Source organism: Solanum stenotomum, chromosome 1, assembly GCF_019186545.1.
Source record: "Solanum stenotomum isolate F172 chromosome 1, ASM1918654v1, whole genome shotgun sequence".
NCBI classification, from domain to species: domain Eukaryota; kingdom Viridiplantae; phylum Streptophyta; class Magnoliopsida; order Solanales; family Solanaceae; genus Solanum; species Solanum stenotomum.
This window is the reverse complement of record NC_064282.1, coordinates 99,403,162-99,426,904: the sequence shown is the minus strand read 5'-3', so window position 1 is coordinate 99,426,904 and position 23,743 is coordinate 99,403,162. Positions and strand designations below refer to the sequence as shown.

General features: G+C 29.8%; 2 protein-coding genes and 2 pseudogenes across 3 annotated transcripts in view; 2 read left to right on the top strand and 2 right to left on the bottom strand.

Moving 5' to 3' along the window:
- Positions 1-23,743, bottom strand: part of LOC125853219 (loganic acid O-methyltransferase-like) — a 69,436-nt gene that overhangs the window by 21,370 nt on the left and 24,323 nt on the right. The gene's annotated exons all lie outside the window — the stretch shown is intronic.
- On the bottom strand, positions 9,880-11,494 carry LOC125853223 (loganic acid O-methyltransferase-like). The gene is made up of 2 exons (XM_049532897.1): positions 11,386-11,494; positions 9,880-10,617 (listed from the first exon to the last, which is right to left on the bottom strand). Exons 1-2 carry the CDS (start codon positions 11,452-11,454, stop codon positions 9,895-9,897), a joined length of 792 nt encoding a protein of 263 aa, XP_049388854.1. The 5' UTR covers positions 11,455-11,494; the 3' UTR covers positions 9,880-9,894.
- LOC125853222 (loganic acid O-methyltransferase-like) lies at positions 17,183-19,781 on the top strand (annotated as a pseudogene).
- Positions 20,772-21,625, top strand: LOC125860440 (loganic acid O-methyltransferase-like; annotated as a pseudogene).

Here is a 23,743-nt window from a genome sequence, read left to right as displayed (position 1 = left end):
TTTCCTACCATATCTAGAAGTACACCTAACTCCTCCTGAGCTAGGAGTTATGGCCGTTTGAAGTTGACTAAAACTTAACTTATTCTAACTTAACAAAATTTTCAGATTTTCATTCTTTCCAAAAATGACTATTTCCAATTATTAACTCCTTCCTAGTTATTTCAATTTGCGAGATGTTACAAATACATAAGTACGACATTAAGAAATAAATACAAGTCCCAATCTTCGTTTCTCAAATAGAACAAAGGGAAAGAAAAGGAAAATGAGGGTCCGCCGAATGACAAGCAACTACCTCTTCAAGTCCTTAACAAGTCCCGAGATCGAAAAAAGAGATCACGCGGTTTCGGGCACGGAACCTACACAAGTGTAGAAGTAAGAGGTGAGTACCAACAACACGGTACCCAACAAGCAACCTACTAAACAAAACAACCAACTAGAAAAAGAATACCCCCGACTCTCCAACTAAACCTCCTCAAACTACAACCTGCACATAAATCAACCTAACCTAGCAATCCTACAATACACGGCTCACAGACCCAATATTTTCAGTTCAATAACCACAATTGACCAATTAAATGAATCAAATAAGTCAACCTCAAAGTCAGATAGTTCAGTCACACGCAACAAATACATCAACCTCAAATATCAAGCACGTCACACATAAACAATAAATACATCAAGTCACAATAATCAATCTCTTAACTGAATCATTTCCCATCATCTTTATAACCATTGCCGAAAATGACCTCGACATAGTAATACTCGCTGGTAATGACCTCGGTCAAATCACACTCACTGGCAAATACCTTAGCATAATAACACTTGTCGGCAAAGACCTCGGCCTCATAATCATAACATATCTCATCATGGTGCCCAATGATCAAGGAACACAAGCAATATCACACCACCTAGAAGAGATAACAAATTACACAATTCAAGTCCACAATCATGCTTTCAAGCATTTCATCAATCAATCGATAAGGGTTACATTAAGGCAAACCACATCATCAGGTTCAACACATAGTTTTTTTCATTTAAATCCTTTTTTGTTCATTTAGATGTAACAATTTAGCCCTTCATCTCATCTCCATAATTCCCAACACACAAAAAAGAAAGCATACGTATTCAACTAGAATACAAGGTTTAGGAAGCCAACTGCCATAAATAAATCAATAATCACTCCAATAGTTGAGTCTTCCCCTTCTGAACCACTTCCAAAGCCACACACTCAATTGACAAACAAGTATTCACAATAAATTTCTGGAAACAACAATACCCACATCAATCCTCTTGAAAGGTGGGTCAATCAACACAAAAGCCAATTCTAAAATTACGGTTTGAATTCGGAAAATAATACTTGAAAATATTACTCAAGGCTTTAGGAAATCATTAGGGAAAATCATTTTGAAAATGGACTTAAAATCAGTTCATAAACTCACTTTTACTTCAAAACTCAAGTTCATGAAGAACCTCCAATTTATCAACCAAAAATCTTGATTTAAACTCCTAAATTCATTACTAATAATGGGTAATCAAAGATTTAGAGTTAAGAAACGTTACCTAGCAATTTTATCTTGAAAAACCCAATGGAAATCACCTGTACCGAGTTCTCAAAGCTCCAAAAAATGAAAATGGAAAAGAAACCCCAAAATTTAGGTTTAACACTGTCAGGGGTCCTCCACGAACGCGGATCCTTGCTTGCGAACGCGGGTATTAAATGACTGGACATCCGCGAATGCGGCAGGTCTCCCGCAAATGCGGAGGTCAATACTTTGACCTCCTGCGAACGCGGTCGAGACTTTGTGAACATGAGGTTCACACCCCTTCTCCTCCGTGAACGCGGAGTGTTGCACCAGAACACAGAAAAACCAGCCAACTTAAAAATCTTCGAAAGATTCATCTGGATTCGTTCAAAACCCCATAAACACAAACCACTTTTGCAAATCAAGTATACTCAATGTTCCAGACTCAATGAAACCGTCAAAACATGAATCTGAGGACTCATTGACCCGACATCCGTGAAAACCACAAGAAACTAACTCAACACCTAAAAATCTAAAACAAGCTCGGGACCTCTCAAAAATCAACCAAAGACCTCACCTAAGCCTAAAATCATCCCCTGAATCCAACGGAACTCTCAGAATTCCGATCTGAGCATCTAAATCCCAAATGTTGACCAAGTTAACCCAAAGGCTAAAATTTCCACAATTTCACAACTTAGGACTTCAAATCCTCAAAACGACTCGGAATCTAAAACCGACAACTCTCACGGATTTCACATTTCGGGACTGATGGAATTGACATAATTCAATTCTGACACTCAAAACTCCAAAAGACCCAAAACCACTCTTTTAACAACTTAGCCTTTAAAACTCACAAACTTACAAAATTCTCAACTTTTAACTCAAAGTTCAAAACCAACCTTTTAAACTCCATCAAAAATGACTCGGGATCGATAACGGGAAGGGCAAAATGGTAAATTCAAGAAACTTTCCTAAAATAACCGACTAGGTCATTACAATATTTCCAATACATTATCACCTTATATCTTGATTATATTTGTGTGGTTTACATTGTTATTGGTGTGTTCTGATCCTATTAGTCATTAGATGTTTTTATGTAAATTGGCATGAGGAAAATTGAAGCGCATGAAGCCTAAAGAGACCAGCACACATCACATTCAATCACATATTAGGGTAGAAGGCAGGGGCGGATCTATGTCACTACATCAAAAAGGATCATTAGCGGCAATTAATTCTTAATTACCGCTAAATATGTATTTTTAGCGGTAATTAACACTCTTTGTATATGTTCCTAAAGCCTTTAGCGACACTGGTTCTAATGGCACTTAACTAATGCCGGTAAAGACTTTAACACTCTTTATTAATATCAATATTTATTGCCGCTAAAAGTTATTTTTGTTGTAGTGTGTAGAGCTTCCCTCCCCCCCCTCCCCCTCTCCCCTAATTTCTTTCCTAACTTCTAGGCTTCTATTGTTTTCCTCTAATCTACCTTTCTATTTTCTTTTCCCAATTTTAGGCTTCTATTTTCTCTTTAATAGTTTCTAAAACAATAATTATTGTTATTCATTTTAATTATAAAATATGGAAAAATTGTTGAGTATATATTTTAATTTTTTGAACTACATGCTCCACCTTCTTTTTATGGAATCACCAATTTTCTCATCCAAACTACATAACAAGTAAGTTTTGTATATTTATAAAGTTGAAATAAATTGGTGACATGATCCTTGAAGAATATTAAAAATTCAGGAATATTATTTATGGAATTTATAACTTGATATAAGTACTTGTCCTTTAGAGCTTTTACAATATGTTACATTAAGTTAAAAGTGTTTGGCCTAACAGAACATGCCAATTTTGTGATGCGTAATTTGTTTGAAGAAGATAAAATAATCTTACTATTAAAATACGTATTGTGTCACATAAATATTATTTCAACCCTATTTTCTTAGTTATAGATTAAGTTCTTACAAGTCAAGATATGTTTAATTAGTACTAACTGACAAACATAGGTACTATTAAATACATAATAGTTATTCTGTTTGTCTGATAATATATTTTCAGTGATGGCTAAAATGTAAAAGTTAATATAAAACCTAAAAGCTAATGCATATACATACACTAATATACACAAGAGTTTAATATTTCTTGATAATATTCTATAAAAGAAAGAATATAATTATAGTTCATGTGTATAATTAGTATTTTCTTGTTCCAATTTATATCCTTTTGTATTAGTTTGTTTCAAAGAGAACATTATCCTTCTATAATAAGACATAATTAAACTTTAGAAATTCTTCTTTTACCTTAAGGTTGTTTTAAATCATAAATTTTAAAAGTGTTCATTTCTTTTTTAATGGCTTAATTGTATGTCAAATTAAACGTGCTACATAAAGTGAAACGACAAAAAGTACGAATAGAAAGAATCGATAAGAACAAAAAAATCCGATCCACTTCCATGGAAATAGTCTATTAATTTCTAATAAAAAAAATTCAACAATTATACTTTGTTTCAAAGAGTACATTATCCCCTTTCTCTCTCTCTCTATATATTGCTCAAACTGTCATAATTAATACTGAGTGTTATAATTCTCAATAAATTAGCAAAATGTAAGACAATTACGAATATTTATACGCGATGGGTATGGCCCGTGCTTAACATAATATATCTTTACACAAGGTATTTTATCAGCATACACAAAAAGGAGTCGTCATAGTTACAAACTTGAGTGTAGAAACAAAATAGCTCCCCTTCAGCATACACAAAAAGGATTGAAGCAGTCCATAGAATGTCATTTTTGGGTCATTCCTGCAGCACTTTGGCCATGTTCCTATAGATTCTTATTATCTTCATGGTAAGAACTTCGCTAAGCACATTCATCTTTCCTGCAAATTGAAAAGGGGTCACCTACAATGGAAGACAAAGTATGTGCTTTAGGACAGATACATATATCAAGAAGAAGTTATAAGTTACAGTACGAATATTTTATTTCTCCTAAGCAATGAAAATAAGACGATGTATGGTCTAATTGAGTCTCTTCTTAAAAAATACTCCTATGAACTCTCTATTTCAAATGAGGACATATCAAATACACAAGAGTGGAGAAAGCTTTGGTTTACAATCAACATGTACTGTTCTACATAGTCTTAAATTATAAGCAAATTATATACATGGGGATTTTTCCTAGGGATTAGTATGAAAATCCGCAGGAAAACAGGGATGACACAACATATCATATAGTGAATCCTTGTTCAGTGTACTAACCAAAGTCATCAAAATTCTTGTGAGGCACCTTTGAATTGTGATAACATGTATTCAAGATCCTTATTTTTAAATGCTACAAATCTATGACAACAAATATTTAGATCGAATATGTATAGATGTTGAGGGTTCAAGTAACAAAATGATAATCATATCGGCTAATTATCCGTTCATCTCTATCCCCAAGAATGCACAGACCCATCAAAATAAATAATTTTTTCGGAAGACTTATTTAGAAGTGAGAATTGTTTGTCACATTATTTTGTGTTACTTGCTATAATTTCATCATTGTTTCCGTCTCTTTTATATCTTGATTATTTGCTGCACTTGAATTTAGAGTTTTTCGAAAATAATATCTCTATTTCCACAAAATAATGATAAAATATATATATATATATATTATACTTTTTTCAGATCTCACTTATAAAACTTTATTGAGTATATTTAATAATTGTTATTGTGTATGAACTCTTCAAACATCAAATTAAGTCAGGTTACAGTTGAAATTAGGAGTGCAAACAAGTTTGTAATATAAGAACAAAATAAATATCTCCAATAGTCCAATAACCAAAAGTTATATTCCACACATTTACTCATGATTCATTATTATTCATCTACAAAAATAATCATCCATTATAAATAGTAGGCACATGATGACTAATATGTGAACCAAATAAGTTGATAATAGTCTATATCAATCTGATCTACAAGGTAAATGGAAATGATCCACAGATCTAATTGTCTAAAATTAGGAAATATCCAATCATAGTATGGACCTTTCAAAATTCAAATTCATGATACATAGAAAAGTTCAAGTCATGTAATAATTGAAATAGGGATAAGTGCTAATAAATTGTAATATAAGAAGAGACAAATATATCTCCAATAATTCAAAGTTATAATTATCCACACAATTCCATATACTGATAATCAATAAAGCGGAATTGGCTCCCCTCCGTTATCCTTTCCCTCCATTTAGTCAAGTACACATCTAAATGAGAGACATATATACTATTTAATTGTTAAAGGTCAAGATTATGTTGCATTAACTAGTATCATTACCATAGTTAAGGAATAAGTTTTGAACAAATAATTTCTTAACTTTGGTAAGAAAAACAAATCTTAGAACCGTTTAATTTCATTTTTTATTTCTATATTCAAATATTAATACTGTACATTATTTATTCGCTTCCTATGCTAGCAAATTTATTCTTGAAATATTAGGTTGAGAAATTTAAAAAATAAAAGGAAGAATTATCATTAATGATAGAAATCATATAATAAAAATGGGAAGTAAAAAATACATTAGAATTACAAATGTGAAAGTATAAAAAAAAAAATTCTTTTTAAAAAGTAAAATAAAAGAAAACATCAATTTAAAGGCAAACTATTTTGTAAGACTACTGTTAGGCTAAACAAATTAAACGTTGTTAAGTTCATGTTCCATAATTTTAATAATTAAATATAAAAATATAAAATAAAATTAATGCTATAAATATATGGATATGAAAAATTGAGAAGAATTAATTATTCTTACTAAATTTGGAGAGAATTTTTTCCAAAATTTATTCACGTAACTATGGTTATAATATTAGTTAATGCAATATAATTTTGACATTTAACAATTAAATTACACATGTCTCTCATCTAGATGTCCCACTTAACACGTGTTTATGGATCCTCCAATTGTTTCATTCAAATGGTTAACTGTAGTATATGACAACTTGAAGCTATTATTCCATCAAATTAATGGTAGGTGCGGTGTTCTGATGGAACAGTAATTTTAAATTTAATTATTCATTTTTATCAAATTAGCATACTTTGCCGATGGGTTAGCCATAATAATGGCCTATTACAATTGTATTTGACAAGGGGAAAAAATATTAAAAATTAGATATGACGAGATGGTGGTTGTACGGAGATATTATTATAATTTATAAATGATATTCATAAAATCAGATTCTGGAGTGTGACATATCTACAATTTTGAATAATAGTTAATACTATCCTCTTTGTCCTTTATAGTTCGTCATAAAAGAACACCTTCCTATAATTAGAAACAATTTAATATTAAAATCCTTCTTTCACCCTTAATGAAATGAATCTCAATCGCACAAATATCTAAAATTATTTTAGACTATAAATTTCAAAAGTCTTTTTTTTCTCTTAAACACCGTGTCAAGTCAAAGGGCGTCACACAAAATCTGACGGAGTAAGTATTAATTTTAAACAAATAAAACGACTAGCAAGTGGAATGGAACTATAGTCTTTATTTATCAAAATAATGCAAATCTATCAAAAAGAGATAAAAATGACTCTTGTGAACTGAAGTTGATCGGCTGTTCAATTATTTGTATAGTCATGTGAAACATAAGTATTATGGAGGTATATCATGGTGGAGTAAGGATTTTTATCTAAAGCTTTAAAATATAAAGAAGTAAACACACAAACAAGTTTAACATTTGAAATATCTACCTAAAAGATAATGTTAACAATGTAGTGTAATTTTCCATCTAAAGAGAATTTAGATTAATTAACAATGTATATATGTGTGTGTCTTTTTCCTTTAGATTATTGTCTTGTGCTATTTTCTTTCCAATAGTAGGTTAACCAAATCTAATCAAACTTTCATATATATCATATGCAAACTAAACCATCATGAGTCATGACTAGATAAAATAATCTATAAAATCATATAAGTTATATGCATGAAAAGTACACGTTAGAGCAAAGGATCTAATTAAGATTATGAGTTTATAAATTTTGCATTATAAAAAGAGGAACTTTCACCTATAGTCACTCAAAAATAGCCTAATTACTCTACATAGCTATAGTTTGATAATTACAATTCGTAGCTACATGTCATAGGGAGGAGAGATATCACACCCCAAACTCAAAGGGCGCAACTGGTTCCTAATGCCAAAACTCAGGCCCGAGCCAATCCTGCTGAACCATTTGCTACTAGCGCATGGCAGCCACACGCAATCAAGAAAACAAACAAGTATATCTCGACTTAAAACTAAGCCCTCGGTCGGCAAGGCCCCTATCAACAGATCTATAAACGAAACAGCTACTCCCAAGAGTTCATTTAAAGAAATAGCCAACTAGCACAGAAGCCCTGATTGGGCCGTCAATGCCACCATGATCTCTATACCAAAATTGAAAAACAGGTATATATCAAGACAATACATCAAACAGCTCACAAGCTTCAGTAAACCAACAAACTAGGCCAGGATGGCCAGAACGTAGCTATACACCCCACACACTAGTCTGCAAGCCTCTAAGAGTAGTAAAGATTGGCGGGATAGGACCCCAGCCTACCCATAGAGATATATACAACAAAAACTAACAAACCTCCAAACTCTGGCTGCTCCGGAGGAAAGGGGCTAGCTAACCGGATAGAAGTCAATCCTGCTACTGAGGAGGTCTACTCGATCGTCTGTCGGGACCTGCATGCATGAATGCGTCACCCCTAGGATATGGGGCGTCAGTAAAAAATAATGTACAGAGTATGAAAGACAATAGATTATGAGCAGGTATCCTAATATACTGGAATAATCCGATAAATAAATCAAGGATAAGATAAGTGTACTGACCTACTCCTAAATCTAAACTTATCAAAAATAATAAAACAACAACCTAACCAAGCCCCCATAAGCTCGGCAGGTACAAACAACACACAAGACCATCTACTCAGGCCCCCACAAGCTCGGAAGGTGCCAATTAGTCTATATATACCCCTATCAGTAGTCCCCTAGCCCCGTAGCCAGTCATATAGCCCTCTTAAGCATTAATATAGCCTCGTAGACAGCACATAGCTCTCTTAAGCATCAACATAGCTTATAGACAACTCATACTTTCACATTTGTAATTCTAATGCATTTTTTACTTCCCATTTTTATTATATGGTTTCTATCATTAATGATAATTCTTCCTTTTATTTTTTAAATTTCTCAACCTAATATTTCAAGAATAAATTTGCTAGCATAGGAAGCGATTAAATAATGTACAATATTAATATTTGAATATAGAAATAAAAAATGAAATTAAACGGTTCTAAGATTTATAGGAATATTTTTCTTACCAAAGTTAAGAAATTAGTTGTTCAAAACTTATTCCTTAACTATGGGTATGATACTAGTTAATGCAACATAATCTTGACCTTTAACAATTAAATAATACACATGTCTCTCATCTAGATGTGTACTTGACGAAATTGAGGGAAAGGGTAATGGAGGGGAGCCAAATCCCAATAAAGCTGATAGTCAACACTACTTTGCTTTTCATTGGGTTGATAGACTAAAGATATTATTAGCATGGTGTGATATATTGTTTGCTTAATTTGAATCAAATATAGATATTTTTTTATAAAAGGTCTCACATTATTAAGAAATTCTAACACATCTTAAAAATATTTTTGACATAGTATAATATTATCAACTTTGGATCAAATTCACACAGTTTCCTACAAAAAGTCTCACACTATCGAGATCATGTGCTTTATATGTGTGTAGCTTTTCAATCTTTTTATCTACCAATATTAATTTTATTTACATACCCAACTTAAGTAGTTGGTGAAAAAAATAACTTCATTGTATAATTTTTTTTATACGCATGTATTACATTATTCCAAATTGAGTAAAACTTCTTATAATCCTTAAAATATTAGTTAAATTATTAATTTTTTTTATCTTGATAAAGTTATGTATCTAAACTTTAAATAATAGTTTAGATAATTACACATAATTCTCTCAAATTTTAGTACTATTTATTAGGACTCCTAGTCCAATATTCCTAGTCTGGTATTTGTAGGAGTCTTATAATTTGAGTTATATTATATTACGTCTCTATACACTTGTACAATATAAATATAGTTGATGATGTATACAGGCATGCTATGCCGTGAGTTATTTGTTANAAAAAGTGCTTAGCATATTTAATATCATAAGTTCCAATTAAAATACTTGTTATAATCTTATGGGCGATAGCGACGCAAATATTTTTGTCATAATATAAGTTTTTAAAGTCTAGACTATTTAAATTTTGAAAACTTTATGCCTAGTCAAAAAAAGTTCAAATAAACTGAAATGGGTAAAAGTATATGACATACTAAAATACACTTGAAACTTGTTCAAAACAAGTCAAAAGGCAAAATAACGTCATACAAAATAAAATAGAGATTACCTCATTCACCATATCCATAAGACTAGAACCAAAAAATCCCAAAAGACGTAGGTAGCTTGAAAATGGTGTAAAAAGCACCATCATTCCTCCGGGAACAATCTCCTCAGCTCTTGCATTAAAGAACATTTCCATGTCCCTTTCAAATTGAGCAACATAAGCATTCACTATTTCAACATTTGATGCACCAGCATAGGCAATCAATCCCTTATTCCAAGCTGGGGAATTTTTATCTAACAACTCTTTTGGAATCTTAGATAACCAATGTATAGCACAAGAACAATGAGCAAAATGTATCGATCGTGATGGAAATAATCTACCATGGAAAGAACCTGGAACTCCAGATGCATAGTAGGATCGATCAACAGGTAGTGAACGAAAAAGGGTGTTGAAATCATTGGTGACTTGATCATTGAAGAATATTTGGAATTCAGGAATACTCTTGGTGGAATCTATGACTTGGTCTTGGTATAAGTACTTGTCCTTTAGAGCTTCTACAATATGTTGCATTGAGCTAAAAGTGTTTGGTCCAACAGAACATCCTAACTCTGTAATATATATTGTGTTTGAAGAAGATAATATGGTCTTGATGTCAAGCTTTCGAATAATTGCATCTCTCACCATCTCCTTTACACCATCTATTATTTCATTCTGCGTGCAATTATAACAATAAAGTCACGTTGATAGAAAAGTTTAAGTTACTTTAGTATGATAACAAAAATATTTATTGATGTTTGTGTAACAACGGATAAAGTTACTTATGTTACTATTATAGTGTGTAAAATATAATCAATTTAGTGTGATAAATAGTCGTGTTTTATTGTTATAGTGGATAAGTCGGTAACTATACACATATAATTGGTGTGCGGCTTGTTTGTATAGCATGCCAAAATTTTAGCTAATAGAATAGACACAACTTTATTTCTTAACTAAATCCAAGCAAACATCACGTTCTATCATGACTCCAACTGAGGCCACCCTAGCCCACTCGTGGGCCTCACCATAGGCAAGATGTTGGTGTTACCCAACAATCCTCTTCCCAACACCTACCTCATGCATCTTTTTGCTCTTGGAAATCGAATCATATGATCTTGGCTGATACCACTTGTAAGAATCTAGCGCTTACCACCATGACAAAAAAATATAGCTAATATCAAGGGCACAACTTTATTTCTTAATTAATTCCATCAATTTTAGATCATAAATCCAAACTGGGCAACCCAACCCCCTCGTGGTCCTCGCCACAAGAAGAAAATTGACATTATCTAACATTATGCTTGATGAATTCTTGATTGAGTTTTACATTTACACTCGCAAAATAATTTTTGTACAAGAAAATATGCTTGATATAAGTTGGATTAAAAACAAAAATTAGATAATTTGTTATAATATGTTAAACTAAATATATGAGATCAATACCTGCAAATGGGAGTTTTTGGAGTAGCTATAAAGACCATCACCAGCATTCATGGAGAAAGATGTTGTCATTTTGGCTTAATGTGTTTTCTAATTCACTCATAATGTGATCTTATATATGTGGATTTTGCACTGTTTAACTCCATGTCACATGAATATATATTATTTTTTAGCTATAGATAAGTTTTTACAAATCAAGATATGTTTAATTAGTAGTAATTGACAAAATAGGTAGTATTAGGTACTATTTAATACATAATAGTTATTTTGTTAGTCTAATAATAAATTTTCAATGATGTAAGTATTCAACTTAACCAAATTTTGATGACTAAAACGTAAAAGTTAATATAAAACCTAAAAACTAATACATACATGCACTAATATATATACACAAGATATTAATATTTCTTGATAATATTTTCTTTCTCTAAAAGAAAGCATATAACTATAGTTCATGTGTATAATTAGTATATATTTTCTTGTTCCAATTTATATCCTTTTGTTTTTATCTTATTTGAAAGAACGTTGTCCTTCTATAATAAGAAATAATTAAACTTTAGAAATTATGCAGCTTTTACCATAAGGTTTGTTTGTTTTAAATCAACAATTATATAGGCAATTCATTTATAATCTTCTCTCTTGATATTGTTAGTCTAAGGTAAAAGTTATTAATTTTAACAAAATTTCTTACGCCGAAAGTGACTGATATATAAACTATTAAAATTATTCTATAAGCAATATAAGTACACATCGGAAAAAAATAAATCAAGTTCTATTATCTGATTGGATATATATATATATATTAGTAGTATAGTTACGTTGGTTGACTACCTGAATTTTCAACTTATTGATTGATACGATAAATGTTTGATTTTCTACCCTTTAATTCTTTCTCCAACCTCTAATTTTTTTCTTTTTTTAGAAAAAAAAGATTGGATATATATGTGGATGTTGCACTGCCAAATCCACGCTTTGTCTAACAAGGATTTGCTTGGTATGAAAAAGTCAAAAGAATTATGAAGTGATAGTTAATTGAAATAATTCATTTGGAAAATAAGATTTATAATGTCTTTATAGCTAGAGAGGATATTTCAAAATGAAAAAGTTACAAATATATGTGTTTCGATCAATTAGTTTATATATATATATATATATATATATATATATATATATATATATATACACACACACTATTACTATCAATGTCAGATACATTGATCTCTACTCTATTGTTGCATAAGATACATTCCTTTGTTTGTCGCATTCATTGATCCCTACTAATTCTGTTGCGTCAGATACATTCCTCTATTGTCGGATACATTGTTTATTTTTACTTTGTTGTTACATCGGATACATAACTATGAACATGATTCATAATGGGAATTGGAAGGGATGTATCTGAGAGTGGATTGTTGTAATTTTTTAAAATGATAGTAAATTTTAAAAATTATAATATATTAAATTGTATATTTATATAATTTTTCTAATTAATAATACATGAACAAAATATTGAAAACAGAAATTCCGTTCAAGTAATCAACTAATTCCATGTACTATTATTCGTTATATAACAATTCTTACATTATTATTCATCACATAATAAATCATTCATTGTTATTTATCATAAAAACAATTTTGCATTATAATTTATCCGTATAACTAATAAGTGAACCAAATAAATTCACGAGAACCAACAAAAGCCTAGCTAGTTATACAAAAACATTCCACATAATGTCAAAAAAATGACTAAAAATAAATAAAAATCCTATTCATCATGTCAAATTTATGATAAGTGCAAAAAAGTTGTAAAAGAGAAGAAAACAAATAATAATGTTATTGTCCACCCAATTCAATAAAAGGAAAGGCATAATATATAAACGTATTTTTTAATTTATCCTCAATTGTTATTTAGGTTCTTCAATTTAGAATCTGTATAAATAAACACTTAAATTTGTATATTATTAAATTAATAAATATATATACCCTACTTGAAATAACACACACGATAACACAAAACGTCATATAAAACACAAATATCTACTTATATATACATAAAATTAAAAAATATAAATATTCATTAAAGTCAAATTACACAGTACAATTATATATCATGTCAAAAAGAAATTTGGCTATTTGATGCACGTGCCTATATAGAGTTTAACTTTATATGGCCGCCAGTGAGAAAATTTTGGTGGCTAAAAAAAATATTCATAAAAAAGAGATTTTTATTTTGAAAAAAAAATATACTGAATAATTTAATAGTATGAAAAAAATTTTAATGTCAATTTTATTTGGTATGATTTGGTACTCATAAAGTTCGATTTTGTTATTTTACAGTATGATAAATTGAGAATTATAATTTGTTCGTCATATAATAAAGAATTTGTGACTTTAATTTTTAAGAATTTCTGAATTATATCATACTAACACCTTAACCACATAAAAATATTTAAAATTAAAGAAAATAAGAAAGTACAAACAATTTTCTTTGTTACTTAATTACACAAAAGGATACTCTACTCAAAATAAGATAGTCAAATTTCCAATGTTTAAACCATTATTATAAAAATGGACCACCTCCGATAATTTATTGGATTCATGACAAAAGTAGATTATGTATACAAATACATTCAGATCTAGCTCTCAATAACATAATGACAATCACCTTTATAATAACATTTCACTATAAAAGTTAAGCTTTATTCGAAATCAATATTCTATGTTATGTTTTATTTCTTTGTAACATTCTTTTTACCTACACCAACAATATCTAATTCGCGCATTTTTTGCCATTTTATATCCATACATATTAGCCAAATACATATGCAGACCCTTAAACTTGCTCTTAAATTTTATTTTTACACTCCAACTCAACTTTGTTGCATTTTAACCCTTCAACTTCAATTTTCATGTTTCACTTAGACAATTCTAAGTGATGAGGCAAAATGTGTGCATCACACTTTCTCTAAGGGAGAGAAAGCCAAAAACAATTTTTTTTTAAAAAAATAAATAAAAAACTAACCCTTCAACTCTATTTTTATGTACCATTTAAACACAAAATATTGATTTTATGATTTATTTTTATTAATTTATGTTCTTCATTACAATTAAGCATGATCGTCACGATCATAAGGCCACTAAAGCAATCACTTGAGACCCTAAATATTTTAGGGCCCCAAATTTTTTCTAAAGATATATATATATATATTATTACTCTTATATTTACCTTTTTTATTTCCCTTTCTATTTTTTCTCTCATTATTGAATATTCTAAAATCTATCAAACGGTAAAATCTCGTTATAAATTTTGACTTTAGGTTCCAAACTTGTTGAGACGGACCTACTATTAAATATATTTATAGCCTAACATCAAACACTTATCTATAAACATCTTTTCGACGATCAAATATTTTATGTTGTTGGTTGATAATTGGAATTTGTGTGGACAAAATTTGTAGAATAAATTATTGGAGATATTAGATATTGTCATAAACTGTAACATGATTTCGACTTTATGGTTATCTTTAGATATTTCTTTAGCTATCATGAGCACATTTGAAACAAACTGATAAATTTGGCATCGTTTGGCTCACATACTAGTTATTATACATATAAATTATGATGCAAGATTGTTTATATCTACATTAATTTATTCTAGAATCTCATTCTTAATATAATTAAGTGGTTAATATCACTTATATTATTATTCGTCACTTAATAATTTATTTATCATATAATAATCTTATCTTATAATTTATATGAATAACTAGTAAATGAACCAAACGAATCTATTGTGGACCAACAAAATCCTAGCAAACTATTTATGGAAATACTCCACAGTTCACATAATATCAATAAAATAACTAAAGATAAACTTTAACATGAGTTGTGGTGTGTAGTGGTAAGATTGTTTTATTCTTAATCAAAATTATAAAGTTTCGGCTTTGGTTATGAATTTTTTTTAGTAGAAGTGACACCCCTAAATAGACCCTGCAATGCACAATTTAAATTTAATCAAAACTCTAAAATAAATTTCAGGTCAAACGAGAAAATAAAGTAAAAAAAAAACTAAAGATAAACCAAAAATCCTAGTCATCATGTCAGATTTAGGATAGGTACCAAACAAGTTGTAAGAGACAAGAAAACAAATAATTCATGAATAGCCATTTAAAGTTATTGTCCACACAATTTCATAAAAAGGAAAGATATAATATATAAACATAGTATAGATTTTAATTTGACATTATATATTTGGCAAGAATAAGACAAACAATAAATATAACATAAGACACAAAGATTTAACGTGATTTGTTCAATCGACCTATATCCACAAAATGAGATGAACAATTCACTATATAATTATGAGAGTACAAAATATAGATAGAAATCTGAATTTGTGTGGACAAAATTTGTAGAATAGATTATTGGAGATATTGTTTTCCTTTTTATATTACAAAATACAAAACCTATTTGCACTTGTCATAAAACTGTAACATGACTTGGACTTTCTTTAGATAATTATTTAGCTATCATGAATATATTTGAAACAAACTGATGAATCGGATGTGGCTTCATTTGGTTTATATACTAGTTATACGTAAGAATTATGATGCAAGCTAGATTGTTTATACGATATATATGAATAATAGTAATGAATAGATTATTACTGCGATGAATAATAATGCATGGATTATTAGACAATGAACTAATATTGGGCACATATGGGATGTTATGTAATGCGTAGAGTTTGATTGGACGAATTTATAACTTATGATTTATAAATTAACAGTGTCATAAGTTAAAATTTCTTAGGTAAAACGTATTTTTATCTTCAAAGCTGATTATGATTTTATATTGAAAGTATTTTTCCTTATGAATTGCAAAAAATTGAGGGTCACTATATCATGCTAAAGATGGTTTCACTATCTATTATTTCCTCTTAATTTCTTCCCTTACTTCTAGGCTTCTATTTTTGCTCCTAATTTCTTTCCTTACTTCTAGGCTTCTATTTCCCCCCTCTAATTCTAGGCTTTCTATTTTCTTTCCCTAATTCTAGGCTTCTAATTTCCCTCTTTAATAGTTTTCAAAATAATATGCGCAACTACACGTTTTAGAATTAGCAAATTAATGCTATTTATTTTAGTTATAAAATATGAAAATATTGTTGAGTATATATTTTTTAAACAACATGCTCCACCCTTTCTCCATGGAATCACAATTTTTCTCATCCAAACCTACGTAACAAATACGTTTTGTATATTTATATAGTTGAAATCATTGGTGACATGATCATTGAAGAATATTTGGAATTCAGGAATATTATTTGTGAAATTTATGACTTGGTACAAGTACTTGTTCTTTAGAGCTTCTACTATTATTTAAAAAAATGTAAAAGTATTATAAATCACAATAATTATCAAGTAAAAACAATATTTTTTTCATGAGTAAACTTGTTAAAAATAATATAAATATTAAACTATCAAAATAAGCATGAACACTATGATATTCTATCGGTACATGTTATATACCATGTGCGTCTCATATTATACCGCAATAATATATTTTAATTGTTATTGTTTTGGTATCTAAGAACTAGAATACGTTTTTTTTTTTTGGTTATTCATTCGGTGCACGGAGCCCCACATTGAAACCCCGACTAAATTTTAGTATCACACACTGCAGGACTCATTTGAGGGTGATGCTCCCAACATGATTTTTTCCATACCCATGACTCAAACCTGAGACCTCTGGTTAAGAGTGAAGCGATACCACCACTGCATCCACGGATGTTGTCATTGAACCAAAATGACAACATCTTTTCCCATGAATGCTGGTGATGATCCTTACAGCTACTCCAAAACCTCCCATTTGCAGGTATTGATTTCTTGTCTTCAACTTATATATATCAATTGTTTTGAGCAAAGGCTCAACTATGCTATCGTCGTATGAGAAAAGGTTTATCCATATGATTATTTTTTAACTCCAATTTTGTAAAGTCATTTTTTTACTTACCTCAATGATTGTGCATGTTAATTTAGCCTATCCATTAATAACCAACTGTTTTTAGCAATGCAATTACCCACAATACGAATTAAAATTGATATTCAATTACGCACACTCCTAAAATTTCCTTCTTACTTGTTGAAACTCCTTGATCTTCGCTTGTGTTAACATCTTATTATTGATAATCTAAATCTCTCAAATTTACGTTTATGTTAAATCGATTAACCAAATTTACAAAAGTTTAGTACGTGAGTTCACTTTGTAAGTTTAATTCTTGTTTACCGTTCCTTATGGGATTCGACCTCAACCTCTCATTGGGTTTATATTGCTAACGGCCGCCTACACATTGAATTATAAGATAAGTAGTTGAGCGTTATCAATAATCCGCAAATAACTTCTAACACTTTTCAACTGAAGTTTTGGATCAAATGTACTCTTTTTTGCTTCTTCTTCCTTAAGAACACATGAACAACATCAAGAACTCTCAAATTTCCAACTTTTTCAATTCTTCACGAAATCACCTCAAATTTCAAGAGTAGCTTCCCTCCGAGCAAGATACCAAAACTCAATATCTTTTTGAACTTGAATTCAACTTAACTCAACAAGACCCACTTGAAATAAGTACATTTGATCCAAAACTCCAATTGAAAAGTGTTAAAAGTTGTTTGGTGACTCGTTGAGGTAAAACATGGTTTTGCAAAACGAAAATTTAAATATAATGGCATGAATGAACATTTTCTCAAACAACAATGTAATAGATAAGCCAATTTTTCAACAGATGACATAAATGAGCCTTTTCTCAAAGTTCAATGGCATATTTGAGCCTTTTCCCAACTCTAAATTAAGAATTCATCAAACACCATGATGGGCAATGCAACATTTTGCCTATGGCAAGGTCCACGAGGGGGTGGCATAGTCTGGATTGGATGACGCATGCATGATGGACTTAGTTAGGAAAAAAAATTGTGCCCTTGCTATTACAAGTTATAACTTTTGATATAATGGTAAGCGTTTGATCATAAATGCACACCATACATCAATATATTGTTTGTACAGTAACTAAATTTATCCACGGTGACAATAAAATGCAATATATAATTATATATGTCATATTAAATTTATTGTACGAACTTTACCCACTATAACAGTAAAATAAGTAAATTTTATCTGTTATTGAATACAGAAAGAAGTGTTAGATAGTGCAAAGGAGATGATGAGAGATGCAATTATTCAAAAGCTTGACATCAAAGTCATGTTATCTTCTTCAAACACATTTCGTATTACAGAGTTGGGATGTTCAATAGGACCAAACACTTTTAGTGCAATGCAACATGTTGTAGAAGCTTTAAAGGAAAAACACCAAAATAATATTCCTGAATTTCAAATTAAATATTCTTCAATGATCATATCACCAATGATTTCTCCCTCTTTCGATCACTACCTATTGATCGATCCTACTATGCATTTGGAGTTCCAGGATCTTTTCATGGTAGATTATTTCCATCGCGATCAATACATTTCGCTCATTGTTCTACTTCAATACATTGGTTATCTAAGATTCCAAAAGAGTTGTTAGATAAGAAATCTCCATCATGGAACAAGGGTTTGATTCATTAATATATAGGTGCTTCAAATATTGAAGTAATGAATGCTTATGTTGCTCAATTTGAAAAGGACATGGAAATGTTCTTCAATGCAAGAGCTGAGGAAATTGTTCCTGGTGGAATGATGATTCTAATTTCACCACAATTAAGTGAACATCTCTTGAAATTTTTCGGTTCTAGTCTTATGGATTTGGTGAACGAGGTAGGTAGTTAAATTACTTAGTACTTCATCCATTTCAATTTGTTTGTCTAGTTAACCTTTTAATTTCAACTTTCCTTTTTGATACAGTCAGCGTATTTTTACTTTAAGACCATAAGATTCAAAAGTTTTCTTTATTTTTTTAAACTTCGTATCAAATAACAATCAAACAAACAAATTGAATCAAAAGAACTAGTTAGATATAGCCATACATTTATAATAGTTGAGGTTTCTTTCTTCTTCTTTTTCCACAGGGTAAGTTAGATGAGTCTTTAGTTAACTCATTCAATGTGCCAGTGTATTTTCCCTCTATTGAAGACATGACTAAAGTGGTGGAGAAAAATGATTGTTTTAGCATAGAGAAATTAGAGTTAACATATCCCAATTCAAAGCTTGTGGATGAGGCTGATGCAAAGACTTTGATCATAAACCTAAGAGCTGTTTTGGAAGAACTTTTCATCAATCATTTTGGGAGTAAAATAGCAAAAGAAGCTTTTACAAGGACTATTCTCAAAAGTGATGAGATTTCAACATGGATGAAAATAAATTATAAGAAAACATGCCAATTATTTATCGCTTTAAAGCATAAATGAATTTCTATGGAAGAATGTACTATATATTATATAACTCGATTCTATGGAGTGATGTGATATATCTAATGTACAAGACTCGTAATTTTTTTTTATCCTTCCTACTATATTATTTTATGATTAAATCTTATGTTTGGGATTAATCTTTATCATTTTGATTTTCACTTCATTTTTAGTAGGTTTAGTTTGAAAAAATGAAAACCATCAAAAGTGTTGTATTTTTAGGATCTAAATTTTATCTTTATTTTGGTATTTTTATTGACTCTCTTTAAAAAAGAGCCAATAATATTTTGCCACTTGGAGTAAAGATTTCACCTTATCCATGTCTAACAAACTTTATTTAATGGTAGTCATAAAATGTAATGCAATGCACATATAATTTGTTGATTACTTATGGAAGGCATTTGAAATAAACTGAAGAATCGGATTTGTTGGTTTGTCTGGTTCACATATTAGTTATACCTATGAACTATAACACAAGAGACTTTGTTGTTTCAATTATAAAATAGTCATTAAATTATTTATTTTTCATATATTGCATATTTACATAATAAAATTAGGATGATTTATCTGAATAACTTTTATCCCTTTTCAAAAACAACAACATAAATTTTAGCATCTTTTATTAATAATTTATAATATTGTATGTAAACAATATATAAAAATTTTGAGTCCTTAGAATTTTCGGGCCTAAAGCAATTTGCTTTAATGGTTTCCCCTTTAAGTCACGTCTGTAGAAGCGGATCTTATTGGGACTCGTGCATTTACCTACTGGAATATACATGGTCAAATAATAACATAGATAAATAAGGATGCTAAATAAACAAAACAATATATGTAGTGATAAAATTAATTATACTAGAGTAGAAGTAACAAATTTATCAGAATTCAGTATCTTCGATTCAAATTATGTAATTATCTTACAAAATTCATTTACAATGTACAAATTAATTTAAAATTCTTAAATTTCAAATTTTGAATCCGTCTAAGGTGAAGAAGAAGAAGAATATTAGCCAAAATGACAACATCTTTCCCCATGAATGATGGTAATAGTGCTTATAGCTACTTCAATAACTCCCAACGGCAGGTATGAATTTAATTTCTTCAATTTAAATTTTTAAAAAACATTTATTAACAAAATTTATTAATGTTATGATTATATATATGTAGAAAGAACTTATAGATGCTTCAAAGGATATGGTGAGAGATGCAATTATTGGAAAACTTGATGTTGAAGTCATGTTATCTTCTTCACACACATTTCGTATTATAGAGTTGGGATGTTCAACTGGACCAAACACTTTCCATGCAATGCAACATGTTGTAGACGTTGTAAAGGAAAAATATCACAATATTATTCTTGAATTTCAAGCATTTTTTAGTGATCATGTCGAAAATGATTTCAACACTGTTTTTCGATCACTACCTATTGATCGATCCTACTATGCATCTGGAGTTCCAGGATCTTTTCATGATAGATTATTTCCAACGCGATCGATACATTTTGCACATTCTTCTTGTGCTATACATTGGTTATCTAAGATTCCAAAAGAATTGTTAGATGAGAAATCTCCAACATGGAATAAGGGATTGATTCACTATGGTACATCAAATATTGATGTAGTGAATGCTTATATTGTTCAATTTGAAAAGGACATGGAAATATTCTTTAATGCAAGAGCTGAGGAGATTGTCCCTAGAGGAATGATGGTGTTTATTTCACCATTTTCAAGTTACATACGTCTCGTGGAATTTTTCGGGTCCAGTATCTTATGGATTTGGTAAATGAGGTAAGTAATATCTATATTTTACTTCTGTTGAGAGTTTTTCTGATTCCCGTCTTATGAATTTGGTAAATGAGGTAAGTAGTATTCATATTTTACTTGAGTTGAGAGTCATATTTGCCCTTGTACTCTTAGAAAAGGGTCATATTTACCCATCGTCATATTTTTTTGATATATTTGCCCTTACCATCCATCTTTGGGTACATATTTGCCCTTATACATTTAACTTATCATGTCACAGTTTTTATTAGTCCACGTGGCACCTACATGGCTCCATGCGTATATACTTTTATTACATGTACCCAAAGGTGGATGGTAAGGGCAAATATATCAAAAAAATATGACGATGGATAATTATGACCCTTTTCTAAGAGTACAAGGGAAAATATGACCCTCTTCCGTTTTAAAAATATGTATGCATCATTAAAAGATAATTAAAAATATATTAAATGAGAATTGACCTCTTGTATTTAAAATAAATAATTCAACGTACATTAAATTGACAGTACGTATTATTTAGCCTTCTTATAACTAGCACCATCAAATATTTTTTCAATATCAAAAATCATATATATATATATATATATATATAAAAAGAGAACCCTAGGCCCGCTTACGTGGCGCCACCACAAACAAGGATTCCCTTTAAATTTATTTATTTTCAAAATCTGCCTTCCTCTTTCATGAAAAGTTGTGACTTTTATAAAAAGTTGTGACTTTTATGAAAAGTTGTGACTTTTATTGAAAGGTTGTGACTTTTATTGAAAGGTCGTGACTTTTATCAAAAGTTGTGACTTTTATGAAGAGTTGCGACTTTTAGGAAAGGTTGTGACCTTTCCGAAAAGTTGTGACTTTTCCAAAGAGTTGTGACCTTTCCGGTAAGACACAATAAGCATTTGTTCACACTACCCTTTATTGTCTATAAATAGAGGGGTTTCCTCTCATTTTAAAATAACGAAAATTTTGAACTTCTTCTTCTTCTTATTCTTTTGCACAATTAAATATTTGATTCTGAACTTCTTCTTCTTCATCTTCTGCACAATTAAATATTTGTGTACTTTGCTCCTATTGAGTGGCTTACTGACAAGGAGACACTGTGCATTTAGTTGACTCGATTTTTTCTTTCTGTTTCATTCTATTGTTACAGATCCTGGTATGTTTTTTTACACTCATTAATTTATGCTTATGATATTAATTTTTGTTTTTGAGTACATGTTTTAAACTTTGTTGTTTATGTTTCTGTAAAGTTATTGTTATACGTATTTGTTAGTACAGACTCTACGTAAAGCCAACTACTGTAGATTTACAAATAACTTTTTACATAATACATTTATTTACAACATACTCCAAAGAAATCTTTTCTTATCCAAGAGATCAAGCCTAAAAATTTATATGATATTTTGTTGTTGTCATAATAATGTTAATATTAATAGGAGTAAAAAAAGAAAGAAAGTCAAATGATAGAATTAAAACTAGCAATTAATTACAATTATATGATACACAATGATAAGTATTCTCTCACACCAAAGTAATTTTTTGAACTTTTTTCCCATTATCCCTTACTTCTCTTTCATCCTTTTCAAGGATCATAATGTTTTGTTTGTGCATGACTTCAATTCCAAAACACTATCATAACTATATTACACATGAAAATTTGATTTTGGAAGATTGCATTTTAATTTAAAACACATAATGACTACATACTACTTATTGGTAAATCATATGATTATGGAACATTTGCTCTTGATAAACACATTAGTTATATATATATTTTTAAAAAAACATGTAATATTTTGAAAGCAATTAATAATGTTATACTAACGAAATTTGCAAAGAAGAAAATTGAGAAAAATATTTATTGGACTCTCTAATTAAAGACACTATGTAACCATGCATATAGATGATAAAAATAAACTAACCATTGTAAAATTTCATAAGCAAATTAATGAATCTGTAAAATGAAATTATGTAAACTAGGAGGAAATAGTGTTATGATTTGTAAGCCTTTTCTTTTAATAAAACAAATGGTAAAATAGAATTAAATAACCTCTATACTCTTAAAAACATATTTATATAAAATTACTATAACATCAAAATACAAGAAAGTTCTATTCTAATAAGTTTTAAAGAAGACTGTTCTAACCGCGCGAAGCGCGGGCCCATTTACTAGTTTTATATATA